We start from the raw sequence: 15,141 nt of genomic DNA, 5'->3' as shown, positions 1-15,141 counted from the left end.
TACATATTCCACACATAGATTGTGCAGATTCAACTTACTTTCTTCGTAGTATTTCCTGTGATTACTGATTTTTGAGATGCAGTCAGAAATAAAGTGTAATGCTTTGGGGATACTGTAAATGAACATGGTTTATTAGTGGATAGAGCTGTTGCTTTTCTTTTGGACAGTCGGAAATAGTGCTGTATCACAACAGAATAGTTCTAACTTCCTTCTTTTCTCAATTAAATATGTGTGTATCTGGAATAGAAACCTTACAAGATCTGTGAGATAATGGGACAATTTAATATGTACAAAATCAAGATGGCTGATACTTCCATCTTCTCAGGAACAAATAGTGAAGGGTTTTTACATCTACCTACCAAGGGAAGAGAAGAATATGTGAGAATTCTTGTGCTTTGTTTTGGAATTTAAATGCCGAGACTCTTCTTCCTCTGAAGTAAATAATTTAACTTTATAAACATCAACAGTATGAACTTAAAAATGCATTCACCAGACTCTAATAGTAAAATAACAATTCTTAGGAAAAGATTTTTATAGGCAGCATGATTACAACCATTAGCTTCCATAAACTTGAGATTGCCATATCAGTTTCCATTAGTGCACCATATATGCATTAAATATACCAAGAGAAGTGGACCATACGTAAGCCAGGTATATGTGGAACTTTTGTTTCATGTAACCCAGATATTGACAGTACTGTTTTCACTTTGGGCACAGTGTGGATGGGGCAACTGGTTTGGTTTTCCAGAAAAATTCTAACAATCCACTTAGAAATAAAAGGTAGTCTTCGTGCTCAGTTGGTATTTGTGCCTCAGACATAACGTTGCTAGGAGTTTTGCTTCTGAATTGCATGCTGTATTTGAAGAAGAAGAAATACTGCAGTTTTTGAACAACATTTTCTCGTTCTCTTCATTCTCTTTTGCAAAGACACACTGAATTTGATCAGAAATTGTAGTTAGCTGATTGTGCCAGAGCCTTGTGCAGGTTTAAATCATTCAGTCTGTAGTAAAACTTGCCTGAGTTATTTTCAGGTAAATATCTGATTGATTCTAAATTCCCTGTGGACTGATGTAGCCCAGAGTTCTGTTTGTTTTAAAATAAATACATTTAAGAAAAAATTCTATGCTTCAATGGATTTTTCAGATAAGGACTGAAGCAAGTCCTTATAAATAGCAGAGTTCATAAACCGTGGGTAGGAGTCTCTGTGCATTAAGGTATAAATTTGAAGCTGTGCGTCATCAAAGGTATGTTGTGAGGGTTCCAGCATATTTCGGTTAATAACTTCTCTTACTCTGGAGTCCAGACTGACCTGCATATTAAAACAGAAAGTCACGTAAATAATACTGGTGAATAGTACACGTGGGGGTTTAGGTTTGTTTTACTGTTTGAAAAGGCAGTCTTGTTTATTTAAACTGAAAGAGGGTAGATATAGATTAGACACTAAGAAGAATCTCTTCTGTGAGGGTGGTGAGGCACTGTAACAGGGAAGCCCAGGGAAGTTGTGGCTTGCCCCATCCCTGGCAGTGTTCAAGGCCAGGTTGGACATGGCTTTGAGGAACCTGGTCTAATGGAAAGTGTCCCTGACCAATGGAAGGTATCCCTGCCCATGGCAGGGGGTTTGGAACTGGATGAACTTTAAGGCCTTTTCCTGCCCAGAACATTCTGTGATTTCAGCTGGTGTCCTTCAAGAGTGTAAAAACTGATAAATATACTTGGGCAGAAAATGACTCTCGAAATTTGGAAGTAGTAGTATCTTTAGTATGGATACAGAAATTTTCTCCCTGAGGTGACTTTACTCTGGACAAGGCTGGCTGTGATCCCATTATTACTGAAACCTCAGAGACTGATGGACTATTTCTAGACCAACTTCCTGCTCTGTAATAGAGAGAATTTGTAATTTTTTATGACAGTTTGTTTCCTTGGGAGTTAGTACTATTGTAAAGAGACTGAATTTGGAGCAAGCAGTATGACGCAGACGGAAACTGTAACCCTGTTTTAAGCTGTTGCTTAATCAAATTCCTGTTCAAAAGCAGGGTGAATTGCTGCGAACCACAGATACGGCTATATAATGACTCCATGCAACATACAAATAATGTTCTCTTCTTTTTTTCTGCAAGACTCTAGTGTCAGTAGAGAGACATTAGTATTGCTGGAATAGGCTGACTAGATTTCAAGAGCATCTTTATAAATGCGTAAGTATAGCTTGCACCACAAACAATTAAGTTCAAGCTTTGCAATGATACTGCAAGGTTTAAATTTCCAGTCTACTTGGGAGGATTTTGTTCAAACTGAACTGAGGTGTCTTCAAAACTTGACACGTTTGCTAACAGCAACAGTGATGTGTAGTTTTGAAAACTTTCAGGAAGTCATCGTGTTTGTTCTCTGCCGTATTTTGTCAGCTGCTCTTTGACTAATTTGTGCTTTGCAAATAACACTACTTGTGGTTGCTGTGCTTTTGGGGAGAGCACACATCCCCTTTTAGTGCAAAGAATAAAGAAACTCATTTGTGCAACAGAATTTGATCAGGGATGAAGTGATCATCTGTATATTTGTGCCTCAAACTAAAAATTTCACACCAGAATGCCAGGGTAGCATAGGCAGAGCTTTTGCAGCCAGTGAAAGTAGCTTTGACTACTTTGAGCAGTTTTGAGGTGAGATCCTCAACAATGGGTCTGCCTTTTTTTCCCTTAAATTCCTACTTGATGACAATGGAATAGAGGGGCAATTTTTCCGAGTATTGTAGCTTTAAACACGATATAACTAACTATGCAAAGCAGCATCAAAGAACATATTGGGGAAAATTAAAATACCTCTTTTGGAGAAAGGATAGAAATATAATCTTCATAAATTAGTCTTGCTTTTTCTTCAATGACACTTTTGTTGGATTCTTGTTTCAGTTCCTCACAGGCCATCCAGAAAAGCATGTTTTCCTCACTGAATTCTGTTCGTAGAAATTCACGAAAAGCATTTCTGCCAGCTGGAGTAAGCATCAACTTGTCAAATGATTGAGCCCAGGCATTTACTTCTTCAAGAGTAGGAGCAGGGCTTGAGGAGGAAGAAGAGGACAGGAGGGGGAACGAGAGGACAAGAAGAGAGAAATGAATGACTGTCAACTCAAGCTGTTTGCAGCTACCATCACAATGGAACAAAATCACAAGGTTCATGGGGCTCCATTCCTCACTGGACCTACCTAGTGCAAACTCTAGTAAACATAAGATGCTTTTTCAAAGCATGCTTATAAAAAACTCAGATGCAGATAATTGCTAGTGCTTCAGTGGTGAAATAGCAATTTACTGCTCAAAGTAATTGCAGCAAAGAAGTCCCTCTGAAAAAGCTAAGTATTTTTTTCTATACCCAGTAGTCCTTATTGAATCATTGTTAGAAACTGAATGCAAATATGTAGAAAGAAGCAATGATTCAAAACCCTATAAAAGGTACCCTCCTGTCTTGTTACAGGTGCTCCTGCCTGTTTGAGCAAGAGGCAGTTACCTGACTCTTGGGAGGATTTGAGCTCCTCTTTATTATTGTTGTAAGGCTAAGCACTGCCAGTTACCTTCATTGCATAGCTGCTGGGTGGGAACAGGATGTGTTTTAAAGTTATTTCAGGAAAAAAGGGAGAATGTGTTCACAGTGCTGGTTTTTGATCTGCCATGCTATGAAAGTGGGGATGCAGTTACATCCTCTGTATAAAGTAAAGGATTATAGATCTTGGTTCCTTAAGAGATAAAAGACAGGTGACTGCAAATTCCACATAGACACAAATTCGGGGTAATTCACTTTAATTATTTAGTATATTTTGTTGGCTTTATGTCATTTTAGGTTGACAGAACACTTGGTAAAGACCATACCTTTCCTCGCAGTTTGGAATACCCTCTGCTTGCAGTTCATGAGATGTTCTCCTTGCTCTCTCTTCATCTTGATTTCTAACAGTAAGACTGCAAGGTAGCAAACAAAACTTCAGCTGGCTTTATAGAGGAAGAAGCTGAAGGTACACCAGATGCCTTTCCTCTGATATTTGAAAGAAATTAGGTAGCAAAAGCTAACAGTAGCCACATTACCCATAGTTGCACTCTGACATTAATTTTACACTTGAATAAACCTTGCAAACTTTAATGTAGCAGAATGCTATTCAATATTGTATCACATACATTTTCTATACAGGGGTCATAGATTCATAGAATATCTCAAGTAAGAAGGGACTCATAGAGATAATCATGTCCAAGTGCCTATATGTATATATATATCTATAAATAAACCCACAAGTGTTTATATATATAGGTGTGTGTGTATACATATATGGGATATATATCTATGAATAAATGTACACACATGTACCCTTTATTATGTAGCAGATCTGCTCTCTATTGATGCTTATTATACTGTGTATGCCCAGTGAAAATTTTACTTAAGTTAGATCTGATGCACTGGTTATGAATTAGATTTCAAGGCTCATATAATCACGGAATGGTTTGGGTTGGAAGGGACCTTTAAGGATCATCTAGTTCCAGCCCCTCTGCCATGGACAGGGACTCCTTGCACTAGACCAGGTTGGTTGATTTGGTTTTGGCGTTGTTTGAGCTTTTTTCTTCTTGGCTATGTTTTATATCTATAGGGCATGATGCTTGCCAAGACTCTGGTTTAGAGTGGTGATACCATGTTACAAAAAAACCTAGAGTTCAGAAGCTGAAGTGCAGGTTTTAAGCAAGCTAGACACTTCCGTGTGTGATGTTGGAACTGTAAGCGTCATTTGGATTTCAAATGTAGATCTAGCCAGACAGTGTGGTAACTGATCGCAGCTTTAAGAAAGTGCTAATACATGTTTAAAAATGTGAGGCCTGTGGCGTGAAAAGGAGATAAATATTTGCTCAATATCATTTTGAGTTTGACTGGAAATGAGTATGTCTCATTTGAGACATTATGGTTGCTCCATCCCTAGAAGTGTTCAAGGCCAGGTTAGACAGGGCCTTGAGTAACCTGGTATAGTGGAAGGTGTCCCTGCTCATGGCAGGCGGTTGGAACTGGATGAGCTTTAAGGTCCCTTCAAACTCAAACCATTCTATGATTCTGTGATTTCAGTTCATCATTTCAGAATAAGATTTAAAAACTAAGTAGTATTGTTAATTCTCTGTTCTTTTGGGATATATAGGATTCTGGCCTTTTTTAAATATGAAAAGTGGTATAGTATGTACTCCTCACACACAGATAAGTGATATGCTTGTCAGTTATTTTTGGATTGAGGGGAATCAACAGATCCAATAGAAAAGTGTCTTCATAGGATAATGCATTAAAGGGGAAAAAAAGACAAAAGCAGTAACTGCTCCTTTAAGAGACCATGTCATTCCTCAGAAAATGCCTCTCAGGCAGGCTCTTTCCAAGGTAAAGAAAAACAGACTAGAGCAATACTGCATCTTCTTAGGATTTGGAAAAGTAACAGGTTGGAGGCTTCAGTTGTGGCTGTAGGAATGAACGCAAGCTCTGAGCATCCAGCTGAGACTCATTTCACTAATTCTTCACTCTAAATCTACTATTAAGAGTATGCTGAATATTGGATGTTCAGCAACTTAGCTGCATGACTCATGTAGATTGCTATTTTTATTCCTATTCATAATTTTTCTGTTCAAAGTGCTTGAGCTATTTTGAGGAAAAGCACTGTGAATAGGGAATATAAATAGCATAATTACAGTTTGTTTTGCATTTCTTGCTACTAGAAAACAATTGTTCTCAAAAAAATCAAATTATTTTAAAGCTAAAACAAGCTGCTCTGTTTTGGAGCCTATTCTGGTTTCCCAGGTGATTCTGAAATGCAAATAGGAATGTTAGGCATCATGAAATTCAGGTACTTTCACAGACCCTATTGAGTAAATTGCTTTCTTTGAATTGTTTGAATAGAGAGGTGCACAGAAAATGAGCATCCTGGAAAATATCAGGTAAAATGGCAAGAAAGCAGTTTATCAACAATTTAAAAGATAATGCAAATTTTATGTACTCTTAGTAGCTAAATGTGCCTTATTTTTTCCCTTTTATGGAAAGACTTGTGTTTGTGTAATGCAGCTCTAGACTGAGCCACTTGAGAGTCCATTTTATGGAACCTTAAACCATTCTATAACCATTCTGTATGATTCTATAAGATTGCACTGGACAGGTATGCAAATGACACTGGAATTTGTATTGGGATGCTTTAACATAGATGCAGTCCTGTGAGACGGCAGACTCCGATTCCGTATGGGTACAGTACTTAATGTTTCCTTAAACTCTCCCATAGTTTACCTCTAAGCACCTCCTGAAAATCTTGGTAGGATCACAGCCAGAGTACTTGGCATCCTGCAAAAGAGCTCCAAGCACCCTTTAGTCCTCACAAAATGTTAACTATTTGCATGAGGGAGGGCAGAAGTGGGTATCTCTGCTTCTGATGAGTTGAGTACTAATAGCAAAGGAGTGATCAGCCTTCTCCTGCCTTTAATGGCATACTCCAGAGCATTTGTATCAGCTGCTGTTGGAAAAAAAATGGTGGAATAGTTGCCTAGTATGGGCTGTAATGTTATTTCTGACTTCTTCCCTTCACCTCAGTGCCAGGTTTGCTTGCTTTGAAGTGTGTATGTCGTGGATAGTGCATTTGTAAGAAGCACTCAGCTTGCTCTCAGTGTTTTGGTTGAACTCCTCCAGTTGTTTAAGACTTTTTATTTCAATGCAAGTTCTGGTCTTGCCCATTAATTAACATTTGGCCTTGAACGAGATACAGGACTTCCAGTAGGGGAAGCTTTTGTTTTCAATGAAATCACTTGGATCTGGAGGAGCTGGTTAAGAGAGACATGTGAACACATCACTAATTTAAGGAACCAAGTGATTCCTTTTCCTCTTGTTTTGATGCCTTGATGAATTTTCCTCCTTAACACTTGTCGTGGGAGTTCTTCTGAATTATGTTTTGCTTAACTCTTCATCTTCAGCAAATACCCACAATGTTTGAGGTCTCTGATCCTAAGGATCAGCTGGCAACAGTAATTAATGACGACAGATCCAGTTGCATTTGAAATAAAAGAACGGTGTTGGGCACCTGGTTATTTGCTTTCTGACCTACAAGTTCTACCATCTTCTCCTAACTCCACTTAACAGTCTCTGCTGCTTGTTAAGTCCCAATCCTGAATCTAAAGCAATGACATATTCTGGTATTGCTTTCAGTTTTTAGTGGAAACCCTGTTGAAGCTCAAGGCTGAGAAGAGCCAGTCATGCACGAAACAGACCTTCTATTACACAGTATTGACAACAAAAGTACAACAGAGACACTGTACAGAGATTATTTAAAGAAAATATATTATTTCAATGGCAGAGTAAAAAAAAATAAAAAGAGCAAACTAGAGTAGAAGGTTGTGCATAGTACTAGAGCACAGTAATCTCTCTTAGTTCCAGACTTGCAGAATTACCCAGCTGTTTTGTTTGGCTTGTGTTGTCTATATGCTGGCTATTGCCTCCCTCCCCTGCTGTTCTGTTCCCCAGAGGCTTGAATGAGAGGGGTTACCATGAGCAGCTGCAGCAGCAGCACCAACAAAAGCAGCAGGCATTGGACCCTCGATTTCCTGCACTGAGCGGAGCCTGTGCAGCACCTGGGGTCTCCTGGGTCGCAGACATCTGCCGTTTGCGCATCTCCATCCGCTCTGATCCCATGGGCTACAAGACAGCAAGAAAAGGGGGAAGTAAGAAACATATATATCTCTTTCCTTTTATTTGCCTTAAAAGTTTTACCAAGAAGTGCTGAAGGCCACAGCCCCAAAGGAATTGAAAAGCTAAATGCCTGATTTTATTCTTTTTTCCCCACAGAAGCTCTTGGGTGTTGAATGCTTTGGAAGATATACTCATTTGATTTAAGTGCTCTGATGGAAGGCAAAGGGCTAATGAATTCTGCACATGGGTGGGAATACAAAGAGAAGGGAGTGATCATGCAGAGAGCAAAAAATGGAAGTGAGGGCTCTCAAAGAGATGCAGCTCTTAGTACAGTGATATAAGCCTAGGAGTCGAAAAGGGTTTCCTGAGGTTTTGACTTAAAGGCCAGTCCTAAAAGAAATGGTACAGAGTAGGGGTAGTTACAGCCTGTTTTCTTTCTTTGTTTCTTTCTTTCTCTTGATTAGCCAATGCACAGGTTGAGTGATGCTTTAGTGATACTTCTGAGCTCTCCCGAAAATCTGGCCTTTGATGGTATGTCTCAAACCTGCTGGATGACCTGTAGCAAAGGGAAAGGGCCAGTGCTTGTCTGTCCATTATAGGTCTGACTGCCACAGTTTCTTTAATGTGTGTTTCTCTCAAGGAGTCATCAGTTGTTTCTGTAAGATGAGGAATTACTAATGGAGAAAGCAGACAACTGGATGTTAGTATTTAACATGCAGGGTTTTGGTCGCCTCCCCAGCTGAAGACAGCATGAAACAATTTTTGGTGGAAGCACTGGTCATGATTTTTGCACTGTTCTAGGACACCTTTTTGGAGCCTGAATTCTGCAGAATGTGCAGAGAAGGGGTGTTAATGACAAGTACCCTTGAAGTCCCTGTCCCTTTCTGACCTCTCTCTATGAGCTTCAAACCTGCTCTACAGCACTTAATGCTCTCCCTATTATGTTGAGTGTTGTGCCACATCTAAGTGACAGATGTCTTTTATATATGAAATGCCAGCTTGTACAAAGACGAGTGCTTTCTTTTGATTGTATTTGATTTTTGGATATGTTACTAGTCATCCTCCTGTGTCCTGGGTTCCCTGTGTGTGTAGGGTTTTTTCAGGTTGCTAAACCTTTTGAGGCCATGACAGGTGTGGGGGAATAAAAATTAGCTGCTACTGATTTTGAGTTCTTTGAAAAGTTATAATTGAATACAAGGCATGAAAGTTCATAATACAAAGAACTTAACACTGGAGGGTTAAAAGTTGTCTTCTTTTCTGAAATGCTCAGCCGGGTTTAGGAAACATTACTGTTATAACTTGAGGGAGAATGCACAGGCATTGCCACAGACTCCAAAGAGGTGTCAGGAGAAACAAGGAGATTATTTCATCAGAGAGCAGCATTATATTGTGCAGCATTACATTTTGCTGGAATGTTTTTTTATGCAGAATTTGTTTCTTACAGAGCTTAATACTTTTTATTTCTGTGAGAACCACCCACTCTCCCAAGAGGAAATGCATGACATGCTGAGAAGAAGATGCACCTGTTTTGCAGGGAGAATAAAATGTAAGAACAACAATACAGATAGAAATGATAACCCATTTTGTAACTCTGTTCACCTAATCTAACAAGCAATCTCTAAATGCCCAGAAATAGAAAATCAGAGCAAGAACATGGCTCCTAAAACCCCCGCAATCTTTCTTGTTTGAAAATGTGGAAGAATAAAGGCGAAACGTAGAATATATTTGTAGATTCAGATTTCTTTCCTTCAGAGTTTCAGATTTGCAGGAATAGAATGAAGCCCTAAACACTAATTGCCTTCCAGATACCTACACTTTTTAAAATAGCGGATCTTTGTATTTCGATTTGAAAATGATAGTATATAAACCATTACTGGAATGATAACATATCTAACAATAATTCAGGTTGCTCTGGACAGTAAACATTACTGATTACAAAAGCATAGCTTGGATTCAGACACTGTGCAGTTTATACAGACTAATCCAGCTACTCTCACTTTTGAGATGTTTTATGTGGATAGTTCACACATTCATATCTCTAATGCCTATTACAATTGAACTGGCAGTGGTCCAAAGTAGAAAAGCCGGTTCCTGTTTGCTTTTCTTTCTAAGAAGAAAAGTAAAGGATGGCAGAAGTAGGAAGAATACACTCCTCCTCCCTACCTCATCCCACTGCGACTTAAATCTTCTGGATCCATTGTTACCATTTCAGGTTCTTCAGAATTGCTCTTTGACATCTTTAATGAAGAGTATAGAAGTAGCTGTATGGCAAAAACTGTCCAGCAGCATCGTGTCTTTGTTTCGTTTCTGAATCATACACCTTACTTGTAAGTTTTCTGGTGCTGTGGGTTTTTATGAATGTTCACTATTGCATGATATTTCGCACAGTTTGCAGAAAATGAAGGAGTGAGCAACACAAAAATTCAAGGCACACTTTTTCAGATTAAATGATGCATTTTCATTTTTATTTGTCAGACGTATACCAACTTATTGAGTAAGCAAGTAGATTTGGTCATTTGTGTGATGAAGACTTTCTTTGAAAGATATTTTTAGATGCTTTCATAACAGAGCTGTATTAGAGTAATGGGAAATAAGAGAAACAGGATTAGAATGTATCCATTGGCTTAAAGACAACTCAAGCTCTTGAATTACAGAGCTCTTCAGTGATTATTGGGCATGTATTTCCTGTGGCAATTTTCAGTCATACTGTACATTTCATAGAGGTTTGGAGTGGATCACAAACTAATTTGGATGTGACTTCTGTGGGGTATTAACAGGAATACTGTGATAAGATACAGGAAATAATTTACTCCTCTGTGCAAGTACTATGGGCATTGCATGCCAAGAAATAGCATCTTTTCTATCTAGCAAGATGTTTAGAAAGTATGATTTATGCAGAAAAGCCGTAGGAGTTTGGGTTGTTAATGTAGAAAGGGGAACTGAGAAGCATATTGATACCTGATCAGTAAAAGGTTATGGTGTTCTATTCTCTGTTTCTTTCAGAGGGATATAATGAGTTAGCTTGGGCTAAGTAAAATCTAGGCTTGATTCTTATAGATAGCAGGGTAGGGAACCGAGCACCGGTGCAGGTTATTGCAAAGTTGTAGAAACTCCTTTGGCAGATAGTATTAAGACAAAAACGTATCAGACCAGTCCAGTTCACAGCACAAGCAATGAGTAAGTGATCCATTCCCAGCATTATTTTTCTAACTTAATTCTTCCCTGCCTTTTTTTTTTTCCCCCAAGCTGTTGTCAAGCACATCATTCTATCTCACCTTTCCACCTGGACCAGCTCCCTTTGGCTACATAGGAATGATTAATCTGCAGAAACGGATGCCTTACATTAGAAATCTAGGTTTTTGTGGTTCACCCTCTAACCTGAATTGCAAACTGAAGTGAAAATGTTCATGTTTGCAGCCCAATTTGTTTAAACGGTGTATCCCAGCTGTGATTGTACTGAGATCGTGCACTGCCAGACATGAGCCACTGAATGCACAGTAAGAGATGGGCTCTGCCTAAAGGACATGTCTTAATTTCACATGTATATTAATGGATATATAGTGGCTTTCTAAATTTCTTTGCTTTTTTACAAAAGAGATGTAATTAAAAAAAAAAAAAAAGAGGTAAACCAAGGAAACCCAAACCCTACAGTTTTGCAGCTGTGCATGGTGGTATAGCAAGTTTACTATGAGCTCCCTGTCTGCTGCTTTTGCTCTCCCATAGACTGCTTCTTGGCTGGAATAGAAACAAAGGCACAGACACTGAGTTTGTGCAAGTCATCTAAGGATTGTTTTTCAAAGAAAAGTACATTAAAAAGTATTAAGGCTGTCCAAGTATGACTGTACACAGAGCAATATAATGATCTTGGAAGGTGTATGGAAAAAAGTCATAGAGATGAAATCTTGCACTGAGCTAACGACAGAGCCATTAATGGGATGCAAACAGAAAGCCTTGTTTTATGTATGTAGTTGTTTTCCTGCGACCTCTACTATATCCAAAATCTCACTATGGGTTGTCTGAGTTCTCCATCATGCTTTGCTGCTTCTTGCTGCAGCCACCACAGCTGCATAGTGAGCCTTTCCAGACAACTGCTCCAATTACTGTTTTGGGTTGTTCTGTGTGCAGGAGTGGACAGTAGATTTATGAACATCTCCAGTGAATATTATTTGAGTAATTTACAAAAATTCCTTGTTTCTTTATAGTGCAGCCCACACTAGCAACAATTTAAACAGTTGCTTGACTGACTTGTGGGTCTGTGGGAATGGAGGTGGCTATTTTTTGGTCCTCAGTAGACTTCAGTTGCTTGAGTGCAAAAAGGAGAGGATTTGTTTTTTTAGACCTTCAAGTAAAAAGATCTTCTGTTCATATAATATTACAGTTGTTAATTTGGGACATCAGATGGTCAGAATGGGTGATGTACCATGTAAAACCAATTAGTAAACCTACTGCCTGTGTTCTTTGCATCAATTACGAGATTTAACAGTATGTATTTGTTGAAGGATTATTCACCTGTGGCTCCTACTGCTATAGTACATGGTACCAGTGATTAGCAACCTCTTCAAGTTCATTCTCGCACATTATTAATCCAAAGAGCCTCAACAAACTGTAACCAAAACCAGTGGAAGTCTTGACTGCTAATTGTGCAAGAGGGCTTTCCTTATTTGCTAGACTGATATTGTGGGTGATCAGGTTGTTTTAATAATGAAAAAATTGGAATCATCAACAGCATTTTGATCTAACGTCTTACTTTGAATTTGTAAAGGAAATTATATCTGTTGACACCTACATTTAGCTACACAAGTGGTGGAGTGAAGAAAAAGGGTAAGAGGCACATGGGTATTGCTCCCCCACCAGCTCCTGTATGTCATTAAGTACCATAAGAGGTGGCCTAAACTTGACCCCACAACCTGACTGTGATGCTCAAATAATGATCTCTGTTTTCTTAAACCAGTAGTATGATGTTGCAGAGAAATGCAGGTACAGAGCTGGGCAGGGAAAACCTTAGTAGTAGCAATCAGTTGGAAGACTTTGGAGCTTAAGGAGCTCTGAGAGCTGAAGTGTGTGTAAAAGCAAGTGCATTAAAGGATGAGACATAGTTCAGAGCTGTTATTTGGCTGTAGAACAAAAGGGTGCACTCCTGAGGAGAGCAAGGTGTACAGCCATCCGCCTACACGTGGCCCTGTCAGGTAGATCACTTAAGTCTGATAAGAGAATGGTTTTCAATCAGTACAGCATTGAAGTGAGAAAGAACTTGCGATTGAACTGGGCAGATTTCTCTCCACAGAGAAATTACATAATGCAGTTAGAAAAAATAAATAAACTTGGTGCATTTTCTGTAAACATCAATGCAACTGTTCTTCCATCAGCCAAAATATTCTGTTATTACCACATGTGCACTTTGAAAATGGCAATTGGTAAATACAGCCTGTTGTCATACCAGCCCCCCCAGGACAGTCTCTTATTTGGTCTGAATAGCTCTGACATAAAATGCTGACAATCTGAAATAAAACTGATACAGAGCTGTTCTTTCCAAGGTTTTAGGTTGCATGGCATGCAATTAGTATCTGCTTTTAAATGGATTTGCTACTGGCTAGTGTCAAGTATTTTCTGTTTCATTTCCTGGGACAATCAAATATGTCTGTCAACAAAGAAGATGTTTTCTTTGGGACATCAAGATCTTGTCGTGATAAGAGGAAATTATACATGCAATTTTGAAGTATTAATGCTGATTACGTGTAGCATGTGTCAAATTTTCAGTTGCTGAAAAACTACATCACTTCATTATGGCCACTGAAGAGGATTTATACCAGCTGAGGATCTGATCTGGTACTTGTATTTATGCTGTAGAGAAAAGTGACTTTGTATCTTGGGTTGGACTTAGTACCAGGTGGTGCTATGCAGAGGTGTTATGAATTGTCTGAAATGCCTTTCTTCAAAATATAAATGTTTTGTTTAAAAATCCTCCTTCTGCTTCCTGGATGCATTTACACAGATGGTTACAAACAGGGAGAGTTTTATCTTACCACTGAGAGTGACCTTTTCCATCTAACTAAGAAAACGCAGAGGGTGAATAAACTATTGTTCTCTGTTTCCACTCTGACTAGTTTTGTATTTATTCTGTGAGAGAATTCTTACTGTTTTGAGTATAAAGTAAATGTAGAGATGGATGGTTTTAGTTTTTCTACAGTAGTTTAAGTATGTTCAAGCTTCTAGATACATTTCTTTAAACAGTTTAAGATTCAGACCTATGGGATTCTGTTCTGTTTTTATTTATGTCATTTTAAATTCAGGAAGACTAACATCTCACAGGTTCAGGCTCAAATTACTGCTCTGTTTTGGGGGGTTTTCTTATGTCACTTGGGTAGCCTCACTGAGCTTTAGTGCTTTCCCTCTTTAAGATTGAGGTTGCTTCAAGGTAAGAGAGGAAGGTGCACGAAGAGAAGTTACTTCCGAATCTCAGTGGAGGGATTCACCAACCTCTTTTTGTGGCAAGTTTATCCCTGAATATACCCGGATTAAAAAAACCTCAGGTGCTCCCTGGTCTCTTGTTCTTGTTTAATTCTCTGTTACCTGAAAATCCCTTACTAGGTTACTGTACTACAAGACAGATCCATACCCTAAAATTTGTCTTGCTGAGCCATCAAAAATGGCTTTTCTTTCTGTAGGTTATCTCCCTGACACCAAAATGGAAATGTCACTGCTCTAAACTCCCTGTGCCTCCTTTATCTTCTCAGATTTCCAGACCTCTCAGAAGGTGCTATGAGAACGAGCAAATTGTGTGAGAACCCTCTGTGCTGGATGCTCTCTGTGCTTTGAGAACTGGGGTCTGCCTTCTCTGTCCCCACCATCTGGAGCAGCTACGTGCTTTGCTTGAAAACGGGTTGCAGAAGAAAACACAGAGGATTTTAAAACTAGAGATGGACGCTATCTTGCACGTGTTTTCTTAACGGTGTGTATAAATATCTTGTGGGAAGCAGTGAAGAAGGAGCCAGGCTCTTCTCACTGGTGCCCAACGAAAGGGTAAGTGACAATGAGCACGAATTGAAATACAGGAAATTCCATTTAAACAGTAAAAAATATGGATCACTGTGAGGATGATCAAACACTAGCACAGGTTGTCCAGAGAGGCTGTAGAGTCTCCAACCTTGGAAATACTCAAAACCTGACTAAACATGGCCCTGAGCGACCTGCTGCACTTGAGCTTGCTTGATTAATGGGGTTGGGCTAGATGATCTTCAGAGGTCCCTTCCAGCCTCAACCATTCTGTAATTCTGTGAATCACTTTTAGACTACTGATGGAATGAGGTGAGATAGATTTAACCAAAGGACTTCAACCTCTACCACCTCCAGCATTATTTCACCTCATCCTGGGTACAGTTTTAACCAATTGCTGGATATAACATGAAATGTATTTGAGTCCAATTACATCAATTTGACTGTACAAAGTAATATCAGCAGTATCAAAGACACCTGTGTCTGCTTGGT

General features: G+C 39.0%; 1 protein-coding gene across 4 annotated transcripts in view; it reads right to left on the bottom strand.

Annotated features, from left to right (window-relative positions):
• Positions 1–379: 379 nt before the first annotated feature.
• Positions 380–15,141, bottom strand: part of RGS20 (regulator of G protein signaling 20) — a 42,382-nt gene continuing 27,620 nt past the window's right edge. For all 4 annotated transcript variants that reach the window (XM_061342938.1, XM_061342939.1, XM_061342940.1 and 1 more), the window contains 4 exons: positions 7,514–7,662; positions 3,849–3,935; positions 2,811–3,045; positions 380–1,309 (listed from right to left, as the gene is read on the bottom strand). In XM_061342938.1, coding sequence (XP_061198922.1) covers positions 1,121–1,309; positions 2,811–3,045; positions 3,849–3,935; positions 7,514–7,662 — 660 coding nt within the window. In that variant the 3' untranslated portion in view covers positions 380–1,120. The remainder of the gene's footprint in view (positions 1,310–2,810; positions 3,046–3,848; positions 3,936–7,513; positions 7,663–15,141) is intronic.

This window comes from Neopsephotus bourkii, unplaced genomic scaffold (assembly GCF_033783945.1).
Source record: "Neopsephotus bourkii isolate Nb327-2 ecotype Australia unplaced genomic scaffold, CSIRO-AGI_Nbou_v1 NB_1820, whole genome shotgun sequence".
Lineage (NCBI taxonomy): Eukaryota > Metazoa > Chordata > Aves > Psittaciformes > Psittacidae > Neopsephotus > Neopsephotus bourkii.
Note: the sequence above shows the minus strand (reverse complement) of the source record. Positions and strands in the feature narration are given on the sequence as shown.